The 23604-nt window shown below is 34.2% G+C and overlaps 1 protein-coding gene across 2 annotated transcripts; it reads left to right on the plus strand.

The window, feature by feature from the left end:
* Positions 1 to 312: 312 nt before the first annotated feature.
* Smp_129110.1 (hypothetical protein) lies at positions 313 to 23373 on the plus strand (the record flags this gene model as incomplete). Of its 2 annotated transcripts, none has more annotated exons than XM_018799286.1 (14): positions 313 to 385; positions 427 to 552; positions 604 to 741; positions 793 to 997; positions 3326 to 3478; positions 8448 to 8546; positions 8608 to 8727; positions 11538 to 12270; positions 14474 to 14666; positions 17677 to 17888; positions 18915 to 19022; positions 19777 to 19968; positions 20970 to 21075; positions 23159 to 23373. In XM_018799286.1, the coding sequence occupies 12 exons, from the start codon at positions 313 to 315 to the stop codon at positions 19777 to 19779; spliced, it is 2163 nt and encodes a 720-aa protein (XP_018651089.1). In that variant the 3' UTR covers positions 19780 to 19968; positions 20970 to 21075; positions 23159 to 23373. The 2 variants fall into 2 exon arrangements, with proteins under 2 accessions (XP_018651089.1, XP_018651090.1); XM_018799285.1 differs by having other exon boundaries at positions 19840 to 19968.
* Between the last annotated feature and the right edge of the window lie 231 nt (positions 23374 to 23604).

Raw genomic sequence — 23604 nt, forward strand, 5'->3', positions numbered from 1 at the left:
GACTGACTGACATAATGTGGTTTCAATTTGCTTTATTTCTTACCAGGATGCTTTTTAGTCCAAAATGTATGATCATCAACATACATGTTGAGATGTAATTTTTTTCATTCCGTCAAACCTTCACCATTACCTTGAGTTCATTTTTGTGGTAGGTTTGGTCTGGTTTAAAACAATATTTGATTTTTACAACCGATCGTGATCGCTAGTATTTTTTCTCTTTACAGATGAGTTGGTAGATTAAGTATACATCAGTAGTTTTACCAGAAATGCTCAATTTATATAGTCCTGCTTATTTACTCGATTGTGCTTAAAATGTTGAAGTTAGACGAAATAATACCAGAAGATAGCCTAGACAGTTTGTCAGGAAGTATTTCATCTAGTTTAGGTAAACCGTTTTTGACTGAAACTTTCTAAAGTGTCTCTTAGCTGGTAATACATACGCTGTTGAGTCAATAAATGATGCCTTATTAATGCTTTCAAGGGAATCTGGTTTTTCAGAACTATTCAGTGAAAGTGAACAGAAATGGTTCGAAGATTTTAAAAAGTTATCAAGTACGTTTTGGGTATTTCTATTTGCTATTTATGCTTCTAATTTTTGAACAGATCTGTCCAAATCATTGATCATTCGCTTATATGGTCGGTCTCAAAAGATTTTTCGAAAATCAGACCTTATGAAAATTATTCCGAATGACATTGATCAATGCTTAAGAGAACTAAACAGTTTAAAATTTCTCTGTACAGGTTTAGTTAAAGCTGCAATTAAAAACTCATAATTACTGCGTACTGCTTTAGATATGCTATCGTTATCAAGTGAGATGTTGGTACATGCTCTTAACCGTCAGGAGCTGGACCAGTTAGCTGGAATGTATAACATCAAAAATTTCAAAAGTTTAACAATGATTCAGTTGAGAGATACTTTGTTAAAAACTTCATCTGTTTCACCTATGGCATCATTTTTCAAAGTTTCTATTCAGAGTAAAGATAGATTTAAAGGATTGTAAGTTGGAAAAAGCGTTTTAATATTTCGTTATTCCATTAATTCATTTCTGTTTTATTTATTCAAAAAGGTTATTTTAACGTTAGGAATAATTTTTCATTCTTCCCCTCACTTTACAGGCACTCTTTTGATTACAAAAATATCCCAAGAATTAAATTTTCCTTCCAGATAGCTCTGTGTACATACTCGATAAAATCTTTTGTATTTGCAAGTTAAAAAGTGATGTGGGAATATAGTATCACCGTCAAAAATGTATCATATTATTTTTTTGTAAACATAATCGTGCTTAAAGAGATTTGTCTACGTGATTAAATTGACACAATTCTTCACTATCCAAAACTGATAAGTTTCATTATTTTTCTAATATATACCTAATTTTAAAAAGACATTCAGAATGAAATTAATATTCAAACTTATTTCAGTGTATGATTTTCCTTAATGGAATTAAGACGGAATAGCTAGTGGCTAGATATCATTATGATTGTTTTCGCATCTTTCAGTAAAAGTCACATCAATCAAAGACTGTATAACTTATCATCAAGTTTAGTGATTGCAAGGTGTTACACATGCCCAGCTACTATGTATACGGTTTCTCAATATTCTCTGGGATGAGGATAGGTGGAAAAAACTCTATAGGCATCCAAACCCATATTTGACAACAATGAATAAATCCACTAACCGCTAGTGGTGAGATACAAATCACTTTATCATCAGAGAAGAACACGGTAGTCGGAGGTTTTAGGTGACATAACTCAAGACCGGTCAGTAGTACAATTCTATTCAATTTTTATCCTTCTTTATGTTATGGCCTATAGGCCGTCAATTATCACGCCACAAGATCGCCTGTCCGAACACCGACGTATACGACCATGGCCCCGTGCCAAACCAATGACGTGTTCACCAGCATGAGCAGCCTAGAGTCAACTCTGAGTCTCTATTGGTTATTCTCGCCAAGCCTTGCCCGTTTGGGTCCAGAACGCAATCCTAGCTTCCACTATATGAATCATTTATTTCAGACATACGCACTTGATATACAAGCAAATCAGACCGCATCATACCATAAAATAGAAAATAACAATTATACAGGATCAAACCAAAAGTGACTGTGTGTAAGAGACTGTAACTTATAAACAGGGAATGACTCAAGAATAGTAAGTCGTATAATAGTAGTCAGTAGATCAAATGAAAGCTTGTGATAAAAAGGAAAATAAATATGTATAATCTAGTGAATCAATAATTATACAATAAGAATATGTATATAATAACAGTCCATAAATAATTCCTAGCCGTTACCATTCATTTATTCTTCGTTAGAATATAACACTACATTTCGAACATCGTATTATTCCATAGTTTAGTTCCTCGATCTTGTTCTTTTTTTCGAAGAACATTTCATATATTTAGCTTCTTACTGCTATTGGAACCATTATTTATTCTTCGTCGCCTGTCCTAGTCTTCTCTTTCACCGCAAAGGTGTTTGGCTCATTGGACCGATACACATTCATACCAAGTCTTACGTTTTCTGTGAGTAAGCGATCAACTTCCTAGTCCTTATATTGCAGTTGAATTTCTTTAGGCATATTACTTCCGCTAATTATTTATTTATTCCTTGCAATTTCTTTATTTCGTATTTGACTTTTTCGTGTGGCGCATATGTATCTGGTGCCCTTTTGTACCAATATGTGTGTGTTTAAATAAATAAAAAATAAATGACTTAATTTTACTGTAGAGTTTCTTTGTTCACCAGACTCAAACTGTCTTGTCTCATGTTCCGTCGCTTCCGTACGTGACACGAGTAATTTTTCAGTGTATTTCGGTAAAATCCATAAAGCCTAGTCTTTTATCTTTCTATTATCATGAAAATAAAAAATTGAATTGCATGTCAACTTTCAGTAGTTCTTATGATCATTGTGATGTAAGAGTCTGCAGTATTGGTATGTTTTTGCTGTTTCCATTGTTGTACTTATCAATCAGAAATATTATATTAGAAAATAGTTTCGGTTGTGAATTCCACTATTTCTGATTGGTATTCCTTTTCACTTCATTTTTGAAGTCTTCCGGGATGAATATCATTAGATGCTCTTAGAAAATATTTTTTCTAAACTGTGTGATTAACTTGGGAACACTTTATGTATACAAACTCTTATTATACAGTATTACTAATTAACTGTTCCTAGTCTTTGTGCTTTATATGATTTTATTTTATCTTATGAATAAATAAATAAGTAGATGAATATTGCTGATCTTTTATGTTTTGTCGTCACGAATTTCCTCTTCCCATAGTAAAGCATTATTTGTTTGTTTTGACCTCCATCCATTTTGATGTAGAATAGCTCGAATTCTTCATGGTTGCTGGTATGTGGACGAGACATACACGCAGCTAATTACTCAATTACTTTGGTTAACGTCTCTTGGTTCTGAATCAGCATATAATAGACCGAATAAATTACAGTCGATTGAAGCCATTATGAAAACTGAGCTGTGAGATATTTTTTTTTTACATATTTCTTGTTTTGCACTGTTATATTTGTGGTTATACATCTTAGTTACGAACAAACATAAACTAAGTAATCACTAAAAGACCAGGAAGCACTGAATTATTGTTTTGTGTTAATCCCAGGATTCCTTAGTAGTGCTCGCTCATGACCCATACGTGGTCGAACCAAGGCCTTTGATATCTCTCAGTGAACATAATCTCATTCAATGACATTCAATCTAGTATGTATTGCGATTATTATGCTATTTGATTGGTTAGCTATTGTCTCATCCTTGAAACATTTGGTTCTATAGGTTAATGCACTCTCTATAAATTTAGAAAATTTATCTAGAATTAAGCTACATGCGAGAAAATCTTCTGCAGACATGTTAACACGATATCCTGTACGTTTATGTATATATAGAATAATTATACCTTGTTTTCATCATTAGATAAATAATCTGAAGAAAATTGAATTTCAAATAAAAAATTATGCGTTCCTAAGTATTCTTAATACTGGTTAACTTATGTATACAAAAAACTTGATTGATATCTGGAAAGACGATCCACACGGTGTGACACAATGTAGTTGTATCTAACCTTTTTTTAAACGGAAATAACCCGTGAAACTTAACAGTATCTGTCTTGATCACATCATTTTCATTCAAATTAAACAATGTCAGTAACTATGTATGAAAAATATTTTTTCTTAATTGTAGTAACATTTAACTTATTATTGGGTGAAAATCACCAAAGGGGTATATTTTAGTTAATCAAATCATTGGGTATAACCATCTCGTTAATTTGACCGGCCATCTCACATATAAAACGATACAAGTATTCGGACTTTTTAATAACTCAAAAAAATTTTTAAGCGATGTAACGTGAAATGTAAACGAGTGAAACGTACGTTCACTTTAGTCAGTCAGTCAGCTACAACGTAGGACCAGGCACATATATGCATCGGTCCAAGTTGCCATACCTCGTTAGCACAACAAGATCAACACCGGATTAATAGTAGTTAATTTAGTGTTGGTAGTAGTATATAAATTATAGGTTGTATATAAGGATATAGTATAGGAAGGAAGAGAGATATGAAGCAATTTTAGTCTCAAGGTTTAAGGGAAGATAAAGAGTGTATACGCCTACGCCATTGTGATCGATTCTGAGCCATGTCACCTAGAGTCTCCAACCATTGGTTACGATAGTCACGCGGACCCCAACCAGGTAGTCTGCATCTGCCAACATGGCTCAGACTAGAAGTTAGTGACTTCAAACACTGATGCCATGTTTTGGTTTGGCCGCCCCTAACTCTCTTCCAACCGTCCCCAATACTAGTCATCATAGCGCGTCGTGGTAATCGGTGTTCAGGCATACGTAACACATGGCCCAACCATCTCAGTCGATGAAGATTCATCACCTCATCAACTGATTTACCATCGTTCCCTAATACCCTGCGTCTAACCTCACTATTACTTACCCGGTTATCCCAGCAGATGCGAGCAATATTTCTAAGGCATCTGTGGTCAAATACTAGTAACCTACGAGTATCTTCTACTCTTAATGGCCATGTTTCACAGCCGTAAAGTAGAACAGAGCGAACTGCTGCGCAGTATACTCGTCCCTTAATTGATAGACGGATATCTCGTCTACGCCATAGGTGACGTAAGTTGGCAAAAGCCAAACGAGCTTTTTGAATCCGTGCTGAGATTTCGTCAGACACCAACCCATTAGGGCTGATCAGACTTCCAAGATAAGTGAAGTTGTCGACGCGTTCGACTACTTCACTCCCTATCCTTAGTTCGGGTGTTGACGCAGGCCAGTCCTGGAGTAACAATTTACATTTGGATGGGGAGAAACGCATCCCAAACATCCTGGCATTATTACTGAGTTCCAACAGAAGACTCTGCATTTTGTCAGCGTCTTCACCAAACAGGACTATGTCATCTGCGTATTCTAAGTCGCTTAGTGGTCCCCCTGGTAGGAGATCAATTCCTGTAGATTCAGTCGAAGAGAGTGTTATTTGCAGCAACAGGTCTATAATGAAGTTAAACAAAAACGGGGATAGTGGACAGCCTTGACGGACACCACTTGAGGTTGTAAAATCATATGACAGTTCGCCATAAGCTCTTACTCGACTAATAGTGTTCGAGTAAAGAGCCTTCAAAAGGTTTATGTACTTCTCAGGTACACCTTTCAATGACAGACACTGCCACAGAACCTCTCGGTCTACAGAGTCAAATGCTGCTTTCAAGTCAAGAAAAACTATCATTGTCGGACGCCGATAAGCGTGTCTGTGCTCTAAAACTTGACGAATGGTGAATATGTGGTCGATACAGCCACGACCAGGTCTGAAGCCAGCCTGATTTTCTCGTGTTTGCAGTTCACGAGTCTTAGTTAGGCGCCCGATAATTATTGAGGCTAGTATTTTAGATACTATGTTAGTCAGACTAATCCCTCTATGGTTATCGCAGGATGATTTGGACCCCTTTTTATATATTGGGACAATCAGAGATTGTGACCAGTCGGATGGGATTACATCCGTCTCCCAGATTTTAGCCAGAATATTAGTCAACCTAATCGCTAAAATTGGACCACCATATTTAAAGACCTCTGGAGACAATCCATCAGGACCAGCTGCTTTTCCTCGTTTCAGATTACTTATAGCCTTTTGAACTTCAAGTAGGGTCGGGGGGCCTACCTCAATGTTCCATTCAGGTTTTCTGGGAATAGTGGGTAGTTGTGCAGTAGCTGAAGGCCAGCTAAACTGCTCCTTAAAGTGTTCCGCCCATCGTTCTAAACGTTTAGGTTGAGAGCAGATAAGGGTTCCGTCTTTTTCCGAGATTGTCTCACTTACACTTGACTTCTTAATTCCGGTTTCTTTTATTAGTCTGAATAGTTGCCTGGTGTTGCCTACAGCCGCTGCCTTTTCCATCTCTTTTGCTTTCGTTGCCCACCACTGCTCACGATCGTTCCTTAGACTTTTAGTTAACCTAGATCTAATTTGTTTACGCTCTTCGTCGTGTTCAGAGCCTGATGGGATGAGTTTACGCGAATCCATCAGTGAAATAGACTTAGAGGAAATCCACTGGTTTTTTGGAGCCCTATGGTTTAAATGACTAATAGATGTTACTGCTGTTTCCACAGCTGTTCGTATGTCTTTCCAAGCAGCATCTGGGTCAGTCTCGTTTACAGAACTGCCTAGATGTGAACTCAGTTGTTTCTGGAATTCGCATTTGGCTTTTTCGTCCTCCAGTTCAATCCTAATAGGTCTTCTTAGTGTACTTTTCCTGCGTCCATTGAGGCGCAGACAAATGCGCGCTCGTATTAAAGCGTGATCAGAGTCTAAACAAGTATTCCAATACGAGCGACAATCTTCTATTGAGCCTCTCCAACGATGACTGATGACAATATGGTCTATTTGAGTCCATCGTTGGTTTGGTGCAGGTGGTCGCCATGTTAGACGATGTCTCTCCTTATGTTTAAAATTAGTGCTTGCTAAAAATAAACGATTGTCTGAGCATAGTTGCAACAGACGATCACCATTATCGGTTCGTTGAGCCGGAATACTAAAACACCCACCTAAATGTCTTTCTGTTTGATTTAAGCTGCCTACCTGGGCATTAAAGTCACCCGCTACGACTACTATGTCTGAGCGCTTAGCTTTCTGAAGAAGCTCAGAGAGTTTTCTGTAAAAGTCATCTTTCATTTCATCATGGCTGCAGTCAGTGGGAGCGTAGGCAGAAACGACGAAAAGGCAACGACGTGTGTCCCTATCCTTCCGAGTTCTTACGGAGCCATTTAGCCGGACAGCACACAGGCGACTGTTAACGGGGATCCATTCTAGTAGTGCCTGTTCTGCCCTTGTACTTAGTGCTATGCCTACACCTGCAAGTCCGCGAGAACTAGCCAACGGGTCGCCAGATACACGGAGGGTGTATTTCGTCGGCTGTCCATTTTGGCGAGGTGAGGTCAAGTGAATGACCACACTGGGATCCTGTATGCGTGTTTCGGAGACACAGCATACATCAATGGTACGAGATTCTAGAGTTTTAGCTAAGGAGGCCTGTTGACCGATTTGACTTAAAGTACGTACGTTGAAGGCTCCAATGTGTAGTTTGGAGCGAGGTTTTAGTAGACCTGAAACAGCGTTTCGCGCACTAGAATCGTTGGCCATGGTGACACTTGAGGAGGAAACCGAGAGAGGAAGTTTAGTGTTGAAAGTCAAGGTAGAAGGAATAGTAGGAATTGAAGAAGGAGATTGATTATGAATACAGTGGTCTTGAGTGCTGTTAGAGGTATGAGGGCAGTTATCACTTCCCGGTTGCCCACACGTTCACTTTACCCTAATGGACATTTCTGAATCACATTGCTTGTTATCTAATTAACCGTTCCTCATAAAATAAATCTTTTCCGTTTAATAATCGCCTCGTCTTGATTGATCGAGACTTCGTGGTTTAACGTTTTAGAGTCTTTCAAAAGTTTTTATAGCTTCATCTCTGGTGGTTATCCAACTCAGACACCTAATGATTGTTCAGTATATTCTGATGATCCCATTCGGTCACCTTACTACTATTTTTATTTATAGCTTTATTCCATAATGGACCGGATTGTTGCAGTCTGTTCCTGACTGTGCCAAAGTGTTTAAGCTACAGGTTAAAATGGGGTTTCATTCCCAACTCAAGAACAATGTATGACGATTCTTCCTAGTCAATTGATTTGGATTCTAAAATTCATACTTAGTTCTAATCAGTCATTTCGGAATAATCTGCGTCTCATTTTAAAAGGATATTTCACTTGTACACTTTTTAAATTGGATATTATACTTGTTGTAAAATCTTAGTTTGTAAAAACTAAATTCCAGTCTATATATAACGGTGTTGTACACGGATTATTCATTACTCTCGACTGAATTTATTTTGTTCGTTTCGATCGATTTTCTTTATTATATTCGTTTATTGTTTGCTCCTACAGATATTCAATGATGCTTGTTCGTCGAGGTGAACTTGTTTTTCCATCATACGTAGTCAATCGTAAATCTACAATATATCATACAAGTGACGAATTTCAAAAGTTTGTTACATATTAGTCCAAATCAATACGATTACCTGTTGTTTTCTTGTTTTACTCAAAGGTTTCTGGAATTGATGGGTTTGGAAATTCGTTTAGAATATTTAATTAGTCAAAAATTATATGATCTTGCTTTACAATTATGTTTGGATAATAAAACTAAGTTAATCGGCGAAGTTACGAAGTAAGGACAATCTTTTGCTAATTACAGATTTATTCTGTACATGTACAGAAACTAATTATTTATCATTTTCCGCATTTATCAGAAAAGAATTTTTTCATATTTGGTTGGATATCAAAGCTAAATATACACGTTTTTATGATGGTAGGCTTTACGTTACATCTACTATTTAGTGATTATGTGAACTACCGGTCTAGTATGATAGGGTTTATACTTTCGTTTAAAAGTAAGGTTTTTGAAGCCATTCCGCCTAAGCCTAACTTTACTGGCATTAGATGATGAGAAAAAGAACAAACAAATTCGTAGTCTGTCCATTAATATTGAGTTTTTAAGTATGAGAAGGCGAGACTGATGTTAGTGTTGACTGAGATTTGGGTTCAGTGAGGAGTTTCGAAGGCTTATTAGTAGATTATGAACTGCTTTGGCGATAACTTAAATTATTCACAGTCGATTTCGAGGTAATATTTGTAGCAAGTATTCGTAGTCTTTGAAATTAGTATGATCGCCATCCACAATCAGGACGGTGGCTTTGAGCATGTAATGAAAGCGTAATGTTTAAACACTGACTTTCAGTAATTTGGTCCTAAATTATAAACCTCATCATCCTACTTTAATTTCGGTGTCTGGATGGCATCAATAATCCTCTTACATACATTTATTTCTTGTCATCGTGTAACCTAATGTGTACTCGGCCATCGAACCACATTGAAAAGTTGGAAATTTCAAGAAGAGGTGTTTAACAAATATCTATTCTTCGGGAATTTCGGTGGTTGCTTGTTGTATGGATCGTAATTTGTAACTAAAGTGTTTCAAGTGCCGTTTACTAAACAGTAGTGCTATCAAATATCAATCTAAATCTTTTGTCAAATCACAAAGGTTGTAACCTAAAGCGTACTCGTGCAATACTAGTACGTTAGTTTACAATTATATTATATTTTGCTGTGTTAAAAAATAAACAAAACGGTTGATATGGATGAAACAAATAGTTGGAGAGTGATAAAATGTTCAGTACTCATAACGATTTAGTATACTCCCATCAGTCTGATCGATTTCGACTCATATCAGCTGACGACCAGTAACTTCACTAACTAACTCCAGTTTTAGTTTGTTTACCATTAACTCCTCCTCAACATTTGTAAAACATTCTCCAATTATTTCATTTAGCACAGATTTTCGTCGTCTTTATTGGTCAATATTTTTTATTCATATTTTTACGTCTAATCTAAAGACATACATTTTTAGCATATGCACGTAAGGTTCCGAAAATCTTTATGATGAAATTCCTGTGTCGTTCATATTTTTTTTCCACCTTAAATAATTGACGGTGAAAACTACGCTAAGTGCTACTCTATGGGCCCTTCTGCACAAAGTTTTTTCTATAAATTTTCTTGGACAGAATAAACTGTTAGCATTGCTCACTTGTTTTTGGTAACTTTGATTATTTTTTTGGTTGTCTAACTGTACCTCGTTAGTTTTGGCGTTTCAATTTGTGATGTTAACTATAATTTGTGAAACCGAAAAGCAGTTATAAAATAGTTCTGTATCGGTTTAAGGTAAGTTTAACACGGAAGTGTGTCCATTCGTAACAATAGACTTATTGTTTAAAGCCATCTAAAAAGTAAATATAAACTTTCCAAAGAGATTATGCTCCAGCTTTCATAATTCTAGATCCTCTGCCATTCATATAGACAGTGACAAACTTTTTATAAGAGTAGCTTATGCGACCTCGTACTATAGTTTTAATCTGTAGTTCCGACAGATCGCCAAAAGTTAAATTCTTATTTCCTGTTTCTATAACACGTTCGATCATAGTTTATTTTCATAATCGTTTCCTATAATTGTGTCATATATTCCATAAAAATTTACCCCTGTTTGGTGAACTGGAAGCTATTTGATCAAAATGTGAGTTCCAATTCGACAGATTCTTAGCAAATGTCCATATCCGTTGTGTGTTTATTTCACCTCACCCCTTTTTTCAAATATATTCTTCACTTTCTAATCACTTGAAAACATTTCATTATGTAATTTTAATAATTCTTAATGAATGTTTTTTAAGTTTCTGACTTCTTATTATTATGAAATATTGATTCAAGGTTTTATAATTCTAACCACAACGATTATACATGTCATCACCATCAATCTGTGCTTTTTACCTATCATGCATTTGAATACACCGTGTGTTAGAGTGAAGCATGATGAGTATCTAACTGAAAGTAATATTGTTCGTTTATATGTGTTGCCCTCATTTACAAAATGGGAATTGTTAATATTTGAAGTGTCAAACCATAAATAGTACCACAATAAATAACCATGTAAAGATTTCAGAGAAATGTTGGCTTCAAGCTAACAACAGTCACATCACTGTAATTTAACATTTCAAAGTACATAAATTTCGGTAGCAAACACTAAGCTTAACCGGTAATCAAACTGTACTGTACAATAGTTTGGTGAGCTTGTTGAAAATCAATTTAATCCATCCTATTTCCTCATGTTTCTTCTTTATCACTAGTGAACTTATTCCATTGCTGAATAAATCGAATTGAAAAGTAAAATATGTAGTTTAATTACTCAAAATATTTTCTTATTACCCAAACAAACCACACTTCTTTTCCCCCAAATCAGCTTTGTTTCTTCATTACACTGTTGAAATTGAAAGAATCGAGTAGTTTTTAAGAAGTCTGTAAAGACATACGATTGTGTTTATGGTAGATCTAAATGTAGATAGTTACAGTAGTGATATTTATGCAGCTTAAAATAATCACTTTTTTCATTTTAGTTTGTCATATTCGTTATTTGTTTGTGTTTGTTTTTAGCCTTTCATTTCGCCGCATTGATCTACCTCAATTTCTACGGCGTTTCACTTCACCATACCGTGCATTTCGTTCATTACTACTAATGATCGATATATATGAACGTCAGAGAAAGTATAATGAAGCCATTCAACTAATTGAAACATTATTATCTTTAACTTGGTCATTACATAATGACGATCAATTTCTAAACTTAAAATTAACTGGTTGTGTTCTAGATCAACTTGGTCCTTGTCGTTTAGGTTATCTGTTAAATCGTTATATCATTAATCAAGGCACGCATGAGAAACAACCAATTAAAGCATTTAAGTACGTGACTAATTACTTCAAATTATACAATGAATGTCAGTGTCTAAGAGCTGGCCGCCGTTTAATGATTCATGAACAGCTGATGAAATTGTTTGACGGAGTGAAAAAAGGAGAAAATAATCACCGTAGTTCACAAAATGGTTATACTACCGCTGCTACTACCACTAACAATGTTACTAATAATAAACCATCTAATGCTGATGATAAAAATAATGCTTCTGACCGTAATGGAATAAAAAATACAACCAGCCAAGTGAAACGTAGAAAAATCCAAAAGCCTGTCAATATTCACGGTAAAGATTATGAGAATAACAATGATAGTACTGAAGGAATTTGTCGTACGAATGAATTTTTTATTGACAGTGAAAAAGAAGAATCACTCACGGCGATACCTTCGCTTGTGATTAATATCAAAGAACCCCCTAAAGTAAACATAAGTAACTTAAAATTCTATTCCCTGATATTGTTTGGTATATATTTCTTAGTTCATTTATATAAAAATTGATTTCGCAATTAAAATTATTAGATATCGTTTATAATGTTTGGTATTACTTGACAAAAGAATCAGCTAGTTCGTCAGTCATAAACAACGTAGAACGAGTGAATTCATGAAATAAGAAGTATGTAATAATATTAGGACTCAATATTTAGAGTGAAACAAAGAATGTGTCTAGTGAATTTTAAATCATATAACTGAGGGTTGTTTAATTCGACTATCGATTCCGTTTTTCCTCATAAGTCTTAGACAGTCATTAACTGATTTGCATTTTTTTTGTTTATTTTGCCGTAGCCTTCTTTCAGTCTTCTACAATGCTCAGTTGTAAAGTGATTTGTGGATAGATCATATACTAGTACTCGAAAAATACTTAGTTCAATCTCCTCAGTCATAGCTCTCAAATGTCCTGGTACAACTGAAAGTGAGGAGAGTCCGCTCTGCCTTTCGAAATGCTCTCACATGGCCACGTGCATGCAACCACTGCCAGGAAAGTCCTACTCACTGCCTTCTGGCGGCAGGGGTGTTGTTTACGAAATCGGGAGGACGAAAAGCGAATGTCCGCAGCTTTAACCGGGTTCGTGGACACGGAGGGTCTACCTAGGGGAGTTGGACAACCCTGATTCCAAACCATTGGTACACATGGGTTCTAGGATCCTGAAGGAGCGAATGATGCATGAACCTATTGTTGGTCACTGACTACCATGGAACTGCATCTCCTTACGTTGCTCCACTGTCTTGTGGACCAGAATTTTAGGTCAAAGGCTCTGGGCGTGGCCCCCTGAGGAAACCACCTGCTTCGGTCTTGGCACCCGGGCAGTATCCCAGCCCTCACATGAATCGAATGATTTTTGTGGCGCATATCCATTTAGTGCCTCCTTGTATCAATGTTTATGTGTTTCAACAGATACAAACATCATCTGACTTGTTTTTACGTTGTCCCCTACTCCAGTCGGATTTACTCTTTGTAGTCCGAGGGTATCACTGCTATTTCTAGATTCAACTTCTTGCGATACCGTAGATATGGATTACTCGAAACTCTAATTTATTTTCAACAGTTCGTCAGTTAAAGTTTTTCTGTATCGAGAATTAATGTCAAACTGACCTGTCAATGATCTTCCCATCTTTTTTGATTATTAGGTATTTTGTATGTCAGGTTGTTACTCAACTGGAAAAAACAGTTGAACAGCCTAACTTTTTCTCTTCTAATATTGATCTATTAAATAGATTGCATGTTAATGTAGTTTTCGTGAATAAGCATCACTTTTTCACTTCATCTCAATACAAACAATCAATCATACACCATCAAGTACCTATTATACTTCTCAATAGCATAGTGTTAGTGTACGAACGGTTAATCAAATAAACAAATCATTTAGAATTTTCAATTTTATTTTAACGATTTTCAAACTGTTTTCTACTTTGCATCTCGATTTTTTTTTCAATCACTGTCTTGATGAATAAATATCAATTTATATTGTGCTAATCATGTCACTATCACTTTTGAATGTTTAACAAAGTAATCATTTCTTAGACCTATCATATTAAAGTAATCATAGTAATAAGGGTGCATTTCACTGCACAAATTTCATACATGTTTTTAATGTTAATAGAAATAATTATGTGGTAATTCAAACGCCTAACTTTCAATACCTTAATCCTCTTGAATCCCAATCCTCCTTCTATTTTGATTGGACTAGCTAATTAGTTTTGTTTTCCTGCCTGTAATAAGCTTGGTTTAAAGTTTAGTACATTGATTTGTGCCTGATTATTGAATGACAAATGTTTTCAATGTTAAATTACCATGGTCAAGCAAGTATTTTTTTTTTCTCGAGAATCAAATCGATTTCTATACAGTGATTACTCAATTATTTATTTCAGTATATAATCTGTGAGAGACAATTTCATTTTTCAAAATGAAAACCTATGAGTATGATTTAGTAATGGGAGTTGTACAACTATAATAGATTTATATTCATAATCAAATACTTTCTTAAGATTTCTCAGTGGAAAATTTTTATCCTTCGATAAAAATTTTTCTGACGTAGAAAGTTATTTAAATATATAGAGTTTAGAGTGTATTTCATTCGAGGTAAATAACGATTTTTCAACATTTTACCTGTGTTTTCTTGTCGAGGTTGAAATTACTGCTCCTATCAATGCATCAGCTAAAGAAATTGGTACACATCGTCCACATTATGTATGGTTTGAAAATACTTCACCGAACAAACTTCAAGAACACCAATCACCTCAAGAGTCCAATACTTTGTTACTCACAGTTGAACAATGGACTGTACGCTATTATATGGCTAATAAAAATTTTGAACACGGTAAGTAGAAATGATCCCTTCTTTATCTAATAAAGGATTACATTCCATTCCAAGTTTCATCTTCCTGTTACTTCCCCTTCATCTCAATCCGTATATATAATATGAGAATTTTATCAATAATCACCACCATATTGATCACGTATTCTCACTTTGAAATTCAGTCAATTAAAAGATACGAGAACACACTGGTTATTAGCTTAAACGGATCAAATGAGTTATGGTTGGACTTATTCATTTCGTTGAATCGCATATATGGTTTGATAGAGGTAGTGTGTGATTAAATACATATACAGTGTTAATCAATGCAAATCATGATGTTACTAAGTGATATTCCTTCAACTATCTGTATGACATGTTTTATTTTCCAGTTTAAATTGCATATTAACATGTTTTGATAAAAATAGTTATTAAATAATTGCTTTGTACTTCGATCGGAAGCTTTTTACTCATTGTGTATGGTACAAAAACAATTGTTTATTTTAAGTACCTTTCTAATTTTACAAGTTAATGTTCACATCAAATGTATACAGTTTTGAATGAATAAATAATAATTATTTGATATCATGAGATGTTTCATCATATTTATAGATATCTTATGATTAGTTCTATTGATGTTTTAGGTCTTCTAAAGCTGTGATTAAGTAGCTTGAGTATTATGGTTTTGGATATAAAAATTTTAACGTGATTTTGTTATTGATTGTCTCTTACATAACCAGTACAATCATATTATACCGGAGCAAATTTAGAATAGATTAAACTTTCACAACTATCCTATCAGAAATTATTGTTTATATTTTAGTTATATAGTTGTTACATAATTATAAAACAATTTATTCAACAAAGAGATCCTTTACAACGAGTTCATTTTCAAAGCTTTACAATTGTATATGTATGTGAAATAAATTATTGAATAAATCATTGAATAAGTATGTCTGTTAGAATTTAATAATGCACTTACTCTCAGATACATATACGATTGTAAACCTTTGGAAATGAACTCATTGAAAAGGATAAATTGTTTTGTAATTATTTAATAACTATACAATTAAAATATAAACAATAATTCCTAATAGGATAGTTGTGGAGTCATAAAAAAATGAATTAGAATATCGAGAGAGAGGAGGAGAAGAGATCTGTCTCCTAACTTTGTCTTCTAATTGTAAACAGTTAAAAGGAGGTCACGTGCGGAAAGATTTTAGGTTCTAGGTCGTTTAATTCGTGATCATTAAACAGTTGGTCTATGGAAGGTCATTGGTTCCACAGGTAATAGGCAAAATAATGAATAATGGACTATAGAAACCAACTCCGATCACATGAGCTAAAATGAAAGAGGAAATTTTGAAGATAAAACTCAACATACACTCGACTGTACATAAATGTGAACTTAGAAGATTACTGGTTTTAACCTTTCATTGATTATTCAGTACAAAACCAGTGTATTTATCAAATATGGCTTTACCAGATCACAATACTTGATCAGTACCTCGTAACTTTGTTGTAATGACATACTTGTAGAATTTTTTAGTCCTAAATACTATTGAACAACTGATATTCACATTTGTTTGTTAGTTGCAAATTGATATGACTTTGGTAAGTTTCGTACAATTTTTTATTACAGGATTGATAAACAAAAAACAGTAATGAATTGTCAACAGGAACTTGAATAGCTCACGACTTCTAAGTATTTGGATTTCACCTGACTGAAAAAACGGATAATATTGTTGAAAATTATATATATATATATCCTCATGCGAGACTCGAACCCAGGAATTTCAGTCTCCCGTAAACGGCTGTCCAGTGCTTTCAATGGGGGTCTAACACTGATTGGTTCATGATTTCAATAAAATTCAACAATCTCCACAAATCCCCATACTGAAAATTACCATTTCCCTACTAGTTCTAGTCTAGAGAGGTAAGTTTCGGAGTTCAACCATTTCGGGTGTGTGTAAATTACCCACCCAAGACAATGGAAGATGGTTGCGCAACATCATGGATTAGTTGAAGCTAAATATTAGCGCCATCAGATCCTGGCTCAATGGTCGAAAGTTTAAGCTTTCACGTGAGGCCGAAAGTCCCGGGTTCGAGTCCTTTGTGCGGGACCATGTGCGCACACTGCTGACGAGTCCCATACTAGGACGAAACAACCGTCCAGTGCTTTCAGGTTCTCAATGGCGGTCTTTTATTAATGGGTTCATGATTTCCATAAACTTCAGCGATCTGCATATAACCTATTGTTGTGAATTTAAGACCGTCACGTAATTGTTGTGGATTTATGTGCGACTTTTTTCCACGTGATTTATTCACCAATCGAAATACGACTTATCCAATCTTAGCACTGTGCCAAACAAATGACATTCGACCAGCATGAGCAGCCTAGCGTCCTTATTGGTCCCTTGTCTGCCTAGCCCTTCCAGTTGAGTCCAGAACACCAATAACAGATTCTGCTATGTGAATCCTTTATTTCAGACATACTTAGTTTATATACCAGACAAACAGACCGCATTTCACCATAAAATGGAAAATAATATTTGTACAATATCAAACCAAAATGTGGCTGTGGACATGTGAGACCAATCAATAAACTGAACATAATTTGGGAACAGTAAATCGTATAATAATAGTTTATAGGTCAAAATGAAGCTTATGTTAAGAATATACATATACATAATCTAGTTACTGAACAGTTATACAATAAGAATATGTATATATATAGTATTAGTCTATTAATAGATCTCAGAAGTTACCTGTAATTTAATCTTCACTAGGATATAACAGCTATTCTTAAAAATAGTTTAATTGTTATTGACAAGATACATTCTTGTTAAAGATTTATTTTGCACTTATAACCGGTCGAATTTCCAATAAACGTTGATTAATTTATCAACTTATCGTATAAAACCCGTTTTTTAAGTTTTATCATTTTAAAATATTAAACATCAAGCGTTATACACTGATATCTTCATATGATTAGTTTTCGTTTTTTGATCATTCCTATCGTTATTTTCTAAAGGTATACATTGTGAATCACAAATATATCATCTTTTATTCTGCATACTTTTTTATGATATTTTATTCGAAATATCACCATCTCCACCGGATGTCTTCTATTCATATCGTCAGTCAGCGCCATTAGATTTATTTACAGATGAATTTTATCAGTCAAGAAAAGATTTAATCGATGCTAGATTGCAATGGCTCTTGGCTGTTGACCAATCAGATGATGTAAGTAATTACAGTTGATACTCATTTTTAAATATATTCAATTTTGTCGATGTAAACAAAGACAATCAGCATGAATAAGTGATAAATAAATCTATTCCCACTTTAGCCTAATGCTCAAAATATTTACCCATTACTTCTATAGACGATGCTAGTTTTGATCATTATTTGTTTGAAGAAAGATCATTGATTTAATCCTTTGTGTCATACCCTAAAAAACTATACATAATAACAAAGACAAAAAACTAATACATAGAAACGTTACCACGAATCGGTTAAGCTAAATTGCATTTCGCGCTATCCTATGCATTTATAATGATCAGAAAACAAAGTAATTCATCAATGTATTTACGTAAATATTCATTCCGTCTGAGTCACCCAACAAAGATTATATTCTCAGATAATAATTGAAGTACCACTCATAAGCTGAATTTTAATTAAATTGTGTGATAAAAGAGAATGCAGTTAGTAAGGTGTGAATTATTTCGTTTGTTAATGAGAAATGCTAGAATCAATATTAGTTAAGATGTTTTCTTAAATTAGATTCAATTCGGGGTACTTGATCAATTATTTCTTTTATGTGTATGGAACTGGTTAAGTAATTTAACGTTTCTCACTTACCAAGTATATTATTACCTATTCATTTTTTAGCCTGACTGTATAAGAGCTATTGATACTTATCCAGTTGCCAAAACCAAAGTGTGGTACGGGTTTCGTACTTCCAAATGGATAGATTTGAGAGACAATAGGTTTAACGAATATACCGACACACTTCAGCCAACCCGGTATCAGCTATGGAAATCACTGGTTGTTTCCGGGTCATTCAAAACAAATTTGCTTTCTTTTAAGCATTCGAGCCATCAGGTTTATGGAACCTCATATATAGTTAAATGATAGTTTTAGTAAGAATTTCTTCCAAAACATGTGTATATGCACATAAGGACTTTCCTTAACTATATATATAGCCGTTTCCCTTTCATTGAGAAATAAATAGACTTATTGCTTTTCCCTCCTTTGCAAATTATCTAGCATTCTAATTCTTTGGCATTTCGTATCCATACGTATTGGGAATTACATAATGGTGAACGTTGCTTGTGGGCTAATTGGGATTTATTAAAAAATTCACAGGAGCTTATAGTGAGCTAATCTTATTTATTTGTATATTTCATTTGTTTAGTTTTGTTTGTTATATTCTAAATTATTTCTGTTTTGTCTTTATATCATTCAATAAATTATGCATTAAGCTAACAATTAAATAGTTGTCCAAAATCTTTAATCCTTTTTTAAATAAACGTTCAATTTTTAGACCGTCTTTCAATATTGTGAGTTTAAAATTGTATAACTGCAAAGTATGACTAATTTAAATCATTCGGTCTCAGGTTGGAACAGTGGCAATGTAACTAACTCTTTCCCAAAGATAATCGTGTGGTTGAAAACTGAGTAGATGATTCTGTATTGTAATACTAAGTTGTACCTTATAGTCAAAATAATTATAACCAAGTGAATTCATCCAATTTATAGAATTGGTTTGGGGAAAAACAATACGAAACAAAATTTTTGAGATATTGATGTTTTCTCTATGGCTACTGATTTCATAATTCCAAATAAGTGTTTTCCCTTCCACATTTCTGTTGACACATACAGCTGAGAGACAGTAATGTATTTGATCGTTGTGAGGTATTTCCATATCTATCCAAAGATCGTTGAAATTTAGAGTTTTGCTAAGCACAGATAGTAGACAGCTATTGATCATCTTATCTTGGCATAGAGGCTACCAAACAAATAAGCATAGGTTTTTGTTAACTTTTATCATAAAAAAACTTTAAGCCTTTTTTATCTTTGAAAGCAGTTTATTATACGACCGAAAATTTTCTATTTTTAATTTTTTTAGTGATAATTTATGGAGTAATAACAACTCCATAAATAAGGAATTATAGGAATTTTTTCATTTCAGGACATATTTTGGTGCCTTGGACCTTCTGTAGTTCACGATGTTTGTCGTAAATTAGCTACAGACTACAGAAATTGGAGGTCGGGTCTTCCTGATCTTTTATTATGGAGTCCCACAGAAACGCGAGCTAAGGTACGACATCTTTTTGTTTCACTTAAATTTTCTTGTCACATTTGACGAAATTTCCAGTGTTGTCCCTAAGTTTCCGTATAAATTGGTCTGAAACTTCCGTGTTCCGTCCTATTTAGATCATCATACTATTTGTGTGAATTTATACCTACTAATAACAATAAATGTTATCTTCTAAGTGATTAATGCTAAATGATTTTGCAGTTACGTTGAAGACTTTCATAAGTTTTTACATAGAGTATATAAGATGCAAAAGACAATCGGATAGGCGAAAATTGCTTTCACTATCACGTAAGGGGTCGGTTAACGGAGCATGACTATTTGTAGATCCCTTGAACAACACAAGTTAAAATATTTTCTATGATTGAAATAATTTACAAGGTTATGAATAAGCTTTCCCAATGATGTGTTAGCAGTGGATAAAATGATCTCAATTCAATACTAATTACAGACTATATCTTATAATACAATAGATTGTTTGTCGTTCGTGATCATGATTTATCTTTTAAAAGAATAAAGATAAAATCAATGGAACTTTATGTCAGAGTGGACTTAGAAGTATAATAAATATTAGATTAAATGATAAATAATATTTATTTTTAATAAGATATAATTAATTGGATGCAGGTGTAGATCTAGCTGATTAGAGCATAATAAGTCAAAAGGTACTTCTAATATAGAATCTTCGAACAGAATCGTTCCGGTTAACTTTCCAATTATATACTATGAGCTATTTTTTTTCAAAAGCAAATAACTGCCCATCTGTGTAAGTCAATCTAGTTTGGATACTTTTAGCAATCATATATTATTGAAATCTTTCTATTCAGTTTCAAAGTCGTCTGCTATTTCCTCACCCTTCAACTATTGATTCTGTAGTAATTGAGTAAGTTTCTTGTTAGGGTTTCAGTTATGAAGATTGTACTTTTATTTAATTTGAATATTTAAATAATTCGGTTATCGCTGTCATAAATTATTCATTACTATTTATCGTATTTCAAATGTAGATTGTAGAAGTTAAAGGACCCGGCGACCATTTATCCACTCAACAAATAATGTGGCTTGATGTACTTGTCCAGGCTGGTGCTGATGTAGAAATTTGCTTAATATCAGGTAAGTTATATTTTGTCTGATATTTGAAACAAAGGCTACCACGCTATATTACATGTGATTTATTTATAAAATAATCATAAATCTATAGTATGGTGTTTCATAGTTCAACTGTTAAGTTTAAAATGGAATTTCACGTTACCGTGTCTGATTAATACCCTGAATGGTTTTCAGTTTTGATAAACTTGATGCTATTACAAGTTCACCTTACTCGGTAAACGGAATCAAAGGCAATGACACAGTGACACTATAGGCTATTGTAATCCGTTGTCTCCACTCCTGCTAACTAGATTAAGAAGTATTGATGAGGCTTAGTGAATGTATTCTACAAGCACACAAATCAAGCTTATTTATACAATGATAGAAACGCCCATAGGAGAGCCACAAAATAGCGTACTAAAAAAATCCATCCATCAATGACAGTCAAAGATTTTCGAGTGGGAAATGTAAGCTGTAGGTCAACTGAGCGTCTCTTGGCGCGGGAACATGAAATTCAAATTTTCAGGATAAAATGACAAAATTAGGACCTTTTCCAAGTGAGTGCTGGGGATCTAACGTCCCCAACAAGTTTATTCTCAAAAACAATTCACTTCATTGACATCCATTTTAAAGCAGGTAAATGCTTACTGAATATCTCATATTTTCCGCTTTTGTTCTAGCTCACCTCATAGCAATTAAAGACACCATTTGAATATCCATAGTTCTGTAATTCTATTTCTTCACATCAAAACTCCGAAATTCTTGGGAACAATCCCTTTGATAATGTGGTTGTTTTTTATACGTATTACTTAAAATACAAATGATTGGATACTAATATTTTACGATGGGTGAAATAGTTGTAAATAGAAGGGATGTGGTTAGCAATGGGATCTAGGACATGCGTTTCTTGCAATTTGGGACTCATCAGCTGAACGTACTTGCTTCCAGAGTTGATGTTCACTCCGGGGTTCGGATTCTACTCTTTTCAAATTCGAACGCGTCATCCGCCTATCTAAGTGAGTCCAAATGGCCACCTACTTTTGCAGGTACATCCAACTATTCAGTCTCAAATAGCAACAAACGGGCGTCCTAGATCACACTGTTAGCCCCATTCCTTCTGTTCTATATAAAATTGCGAATTAATGATTATATTGAGGCGCTGATACACACATACCAACCATTACTGATCAAAATTCAGCTGAAATTCATACCAAATAATATCGTCTGAAAAACTAAATGAACATCACCTAACACCATACAATCGTTTATCCTATGAATGTAAGCATAGTTGAATCTATCATAATCGTCCAAAACCTTGTCGATAATATTATTATTTGACTAATTTTTCGTTGTCAGTTGACCCACAATGTAGCACGGTTTTCATCTGATGTCATTGGTGAGCCACTACATCCATACATAGCCGGTGAATTTTATCGCGTTCACCAGAAGATCAGAATATTCTATGCTCGGTCCAGTTGTTGGGTCGTCGGTAGGTGTTGCTGAAGAACCCCAAACTACAGTAAAACAATAACCGTAGTTGCAAGCAAAGATGGATAGTGGCTGGCAGTGGAATCCAAGACGCGTGTTTCGTCCTATTTGGGGCTCGTCAGCTGGATGTACCTGCATCTCAGGTCCCAAATAGGATGAAATGCGCGTCCTGGATTCCATTGCTAGCCACTATCCATCTATGCTTACAATGCTTGTGAATTAAGGCTATATCGATGCAATACGCAGAGTATGCACATATGCCAATTAGAGACTAACCAGTTGCAGTCCTAAACATCAATGGGAAGATTCAAACAAGCAATACTAATTGAATTTAATAACCGTAGTGCTTCTTTGACTGTCGTTGGTTTTGTATCTGCCAGTCTAAAATCAGAAATTATCGTTACCTTGAACCAATCCCAATAAAATGTATCGTACTTTAAAAACTATTGAATTGTAACAAGTGATCTAAATAGTACGTATAATCATTGTTAAAATATTTTCACTTCGTATTTACAAACATTAATTTATAAATGGTCACATCCGTATTATTAACACAATATTTGTTTCAATGAATTTAATTGGATACATTTCATATATGTAAATGTTTAATTTTTTCTAGCTGAACCACTAAAATCGCTTCGTTCAAAATTCAACAATTGAAATGGAACAAAATAATAAGATTTAATTAATTTATTATTAGAAGTAAAAAGAAAAAACAACAACAACAGTATACCGTTGAATTAAATTTTTTACCACATCATTTCCATATCTGTCTTTACATCACGATTCTCCTGTATTTTCAAATCTTAACAATAAATACTTTCAAAGATTTAAATCGGTTTTTTTTCTCCTCACTGTTTGTCTTTCTCGAAAATAGAAATATAGTTTAAATGGATTATTTATTATAAAAATTCTATAGAATACCATCATTGTGATCTGTCGTTAGAAACTCATTAGTTGTTTCATAATTATAGTCAGTATATGATACTAAAAATTAGAATAATTCTTATTATACATTAAAAAATAGTGCATTTCTTGTTGAAAAGAATTAATCATTAATAAACT

The sequence above is a fragment of the Schistosoma mansoni genome, chromosome 3 (genome assembly GCF_000237925.1).
Source record: "Schistosoma mansoni strain Puerto Rico chromosome 3, complete genome".
Lineage (NCBI taxonomy): Eukaryota > Metazoa > Platyhelminthes > Trematoda > Strigeidida > Schistosomatidae > Schistosoma > Schistosoma mansoni.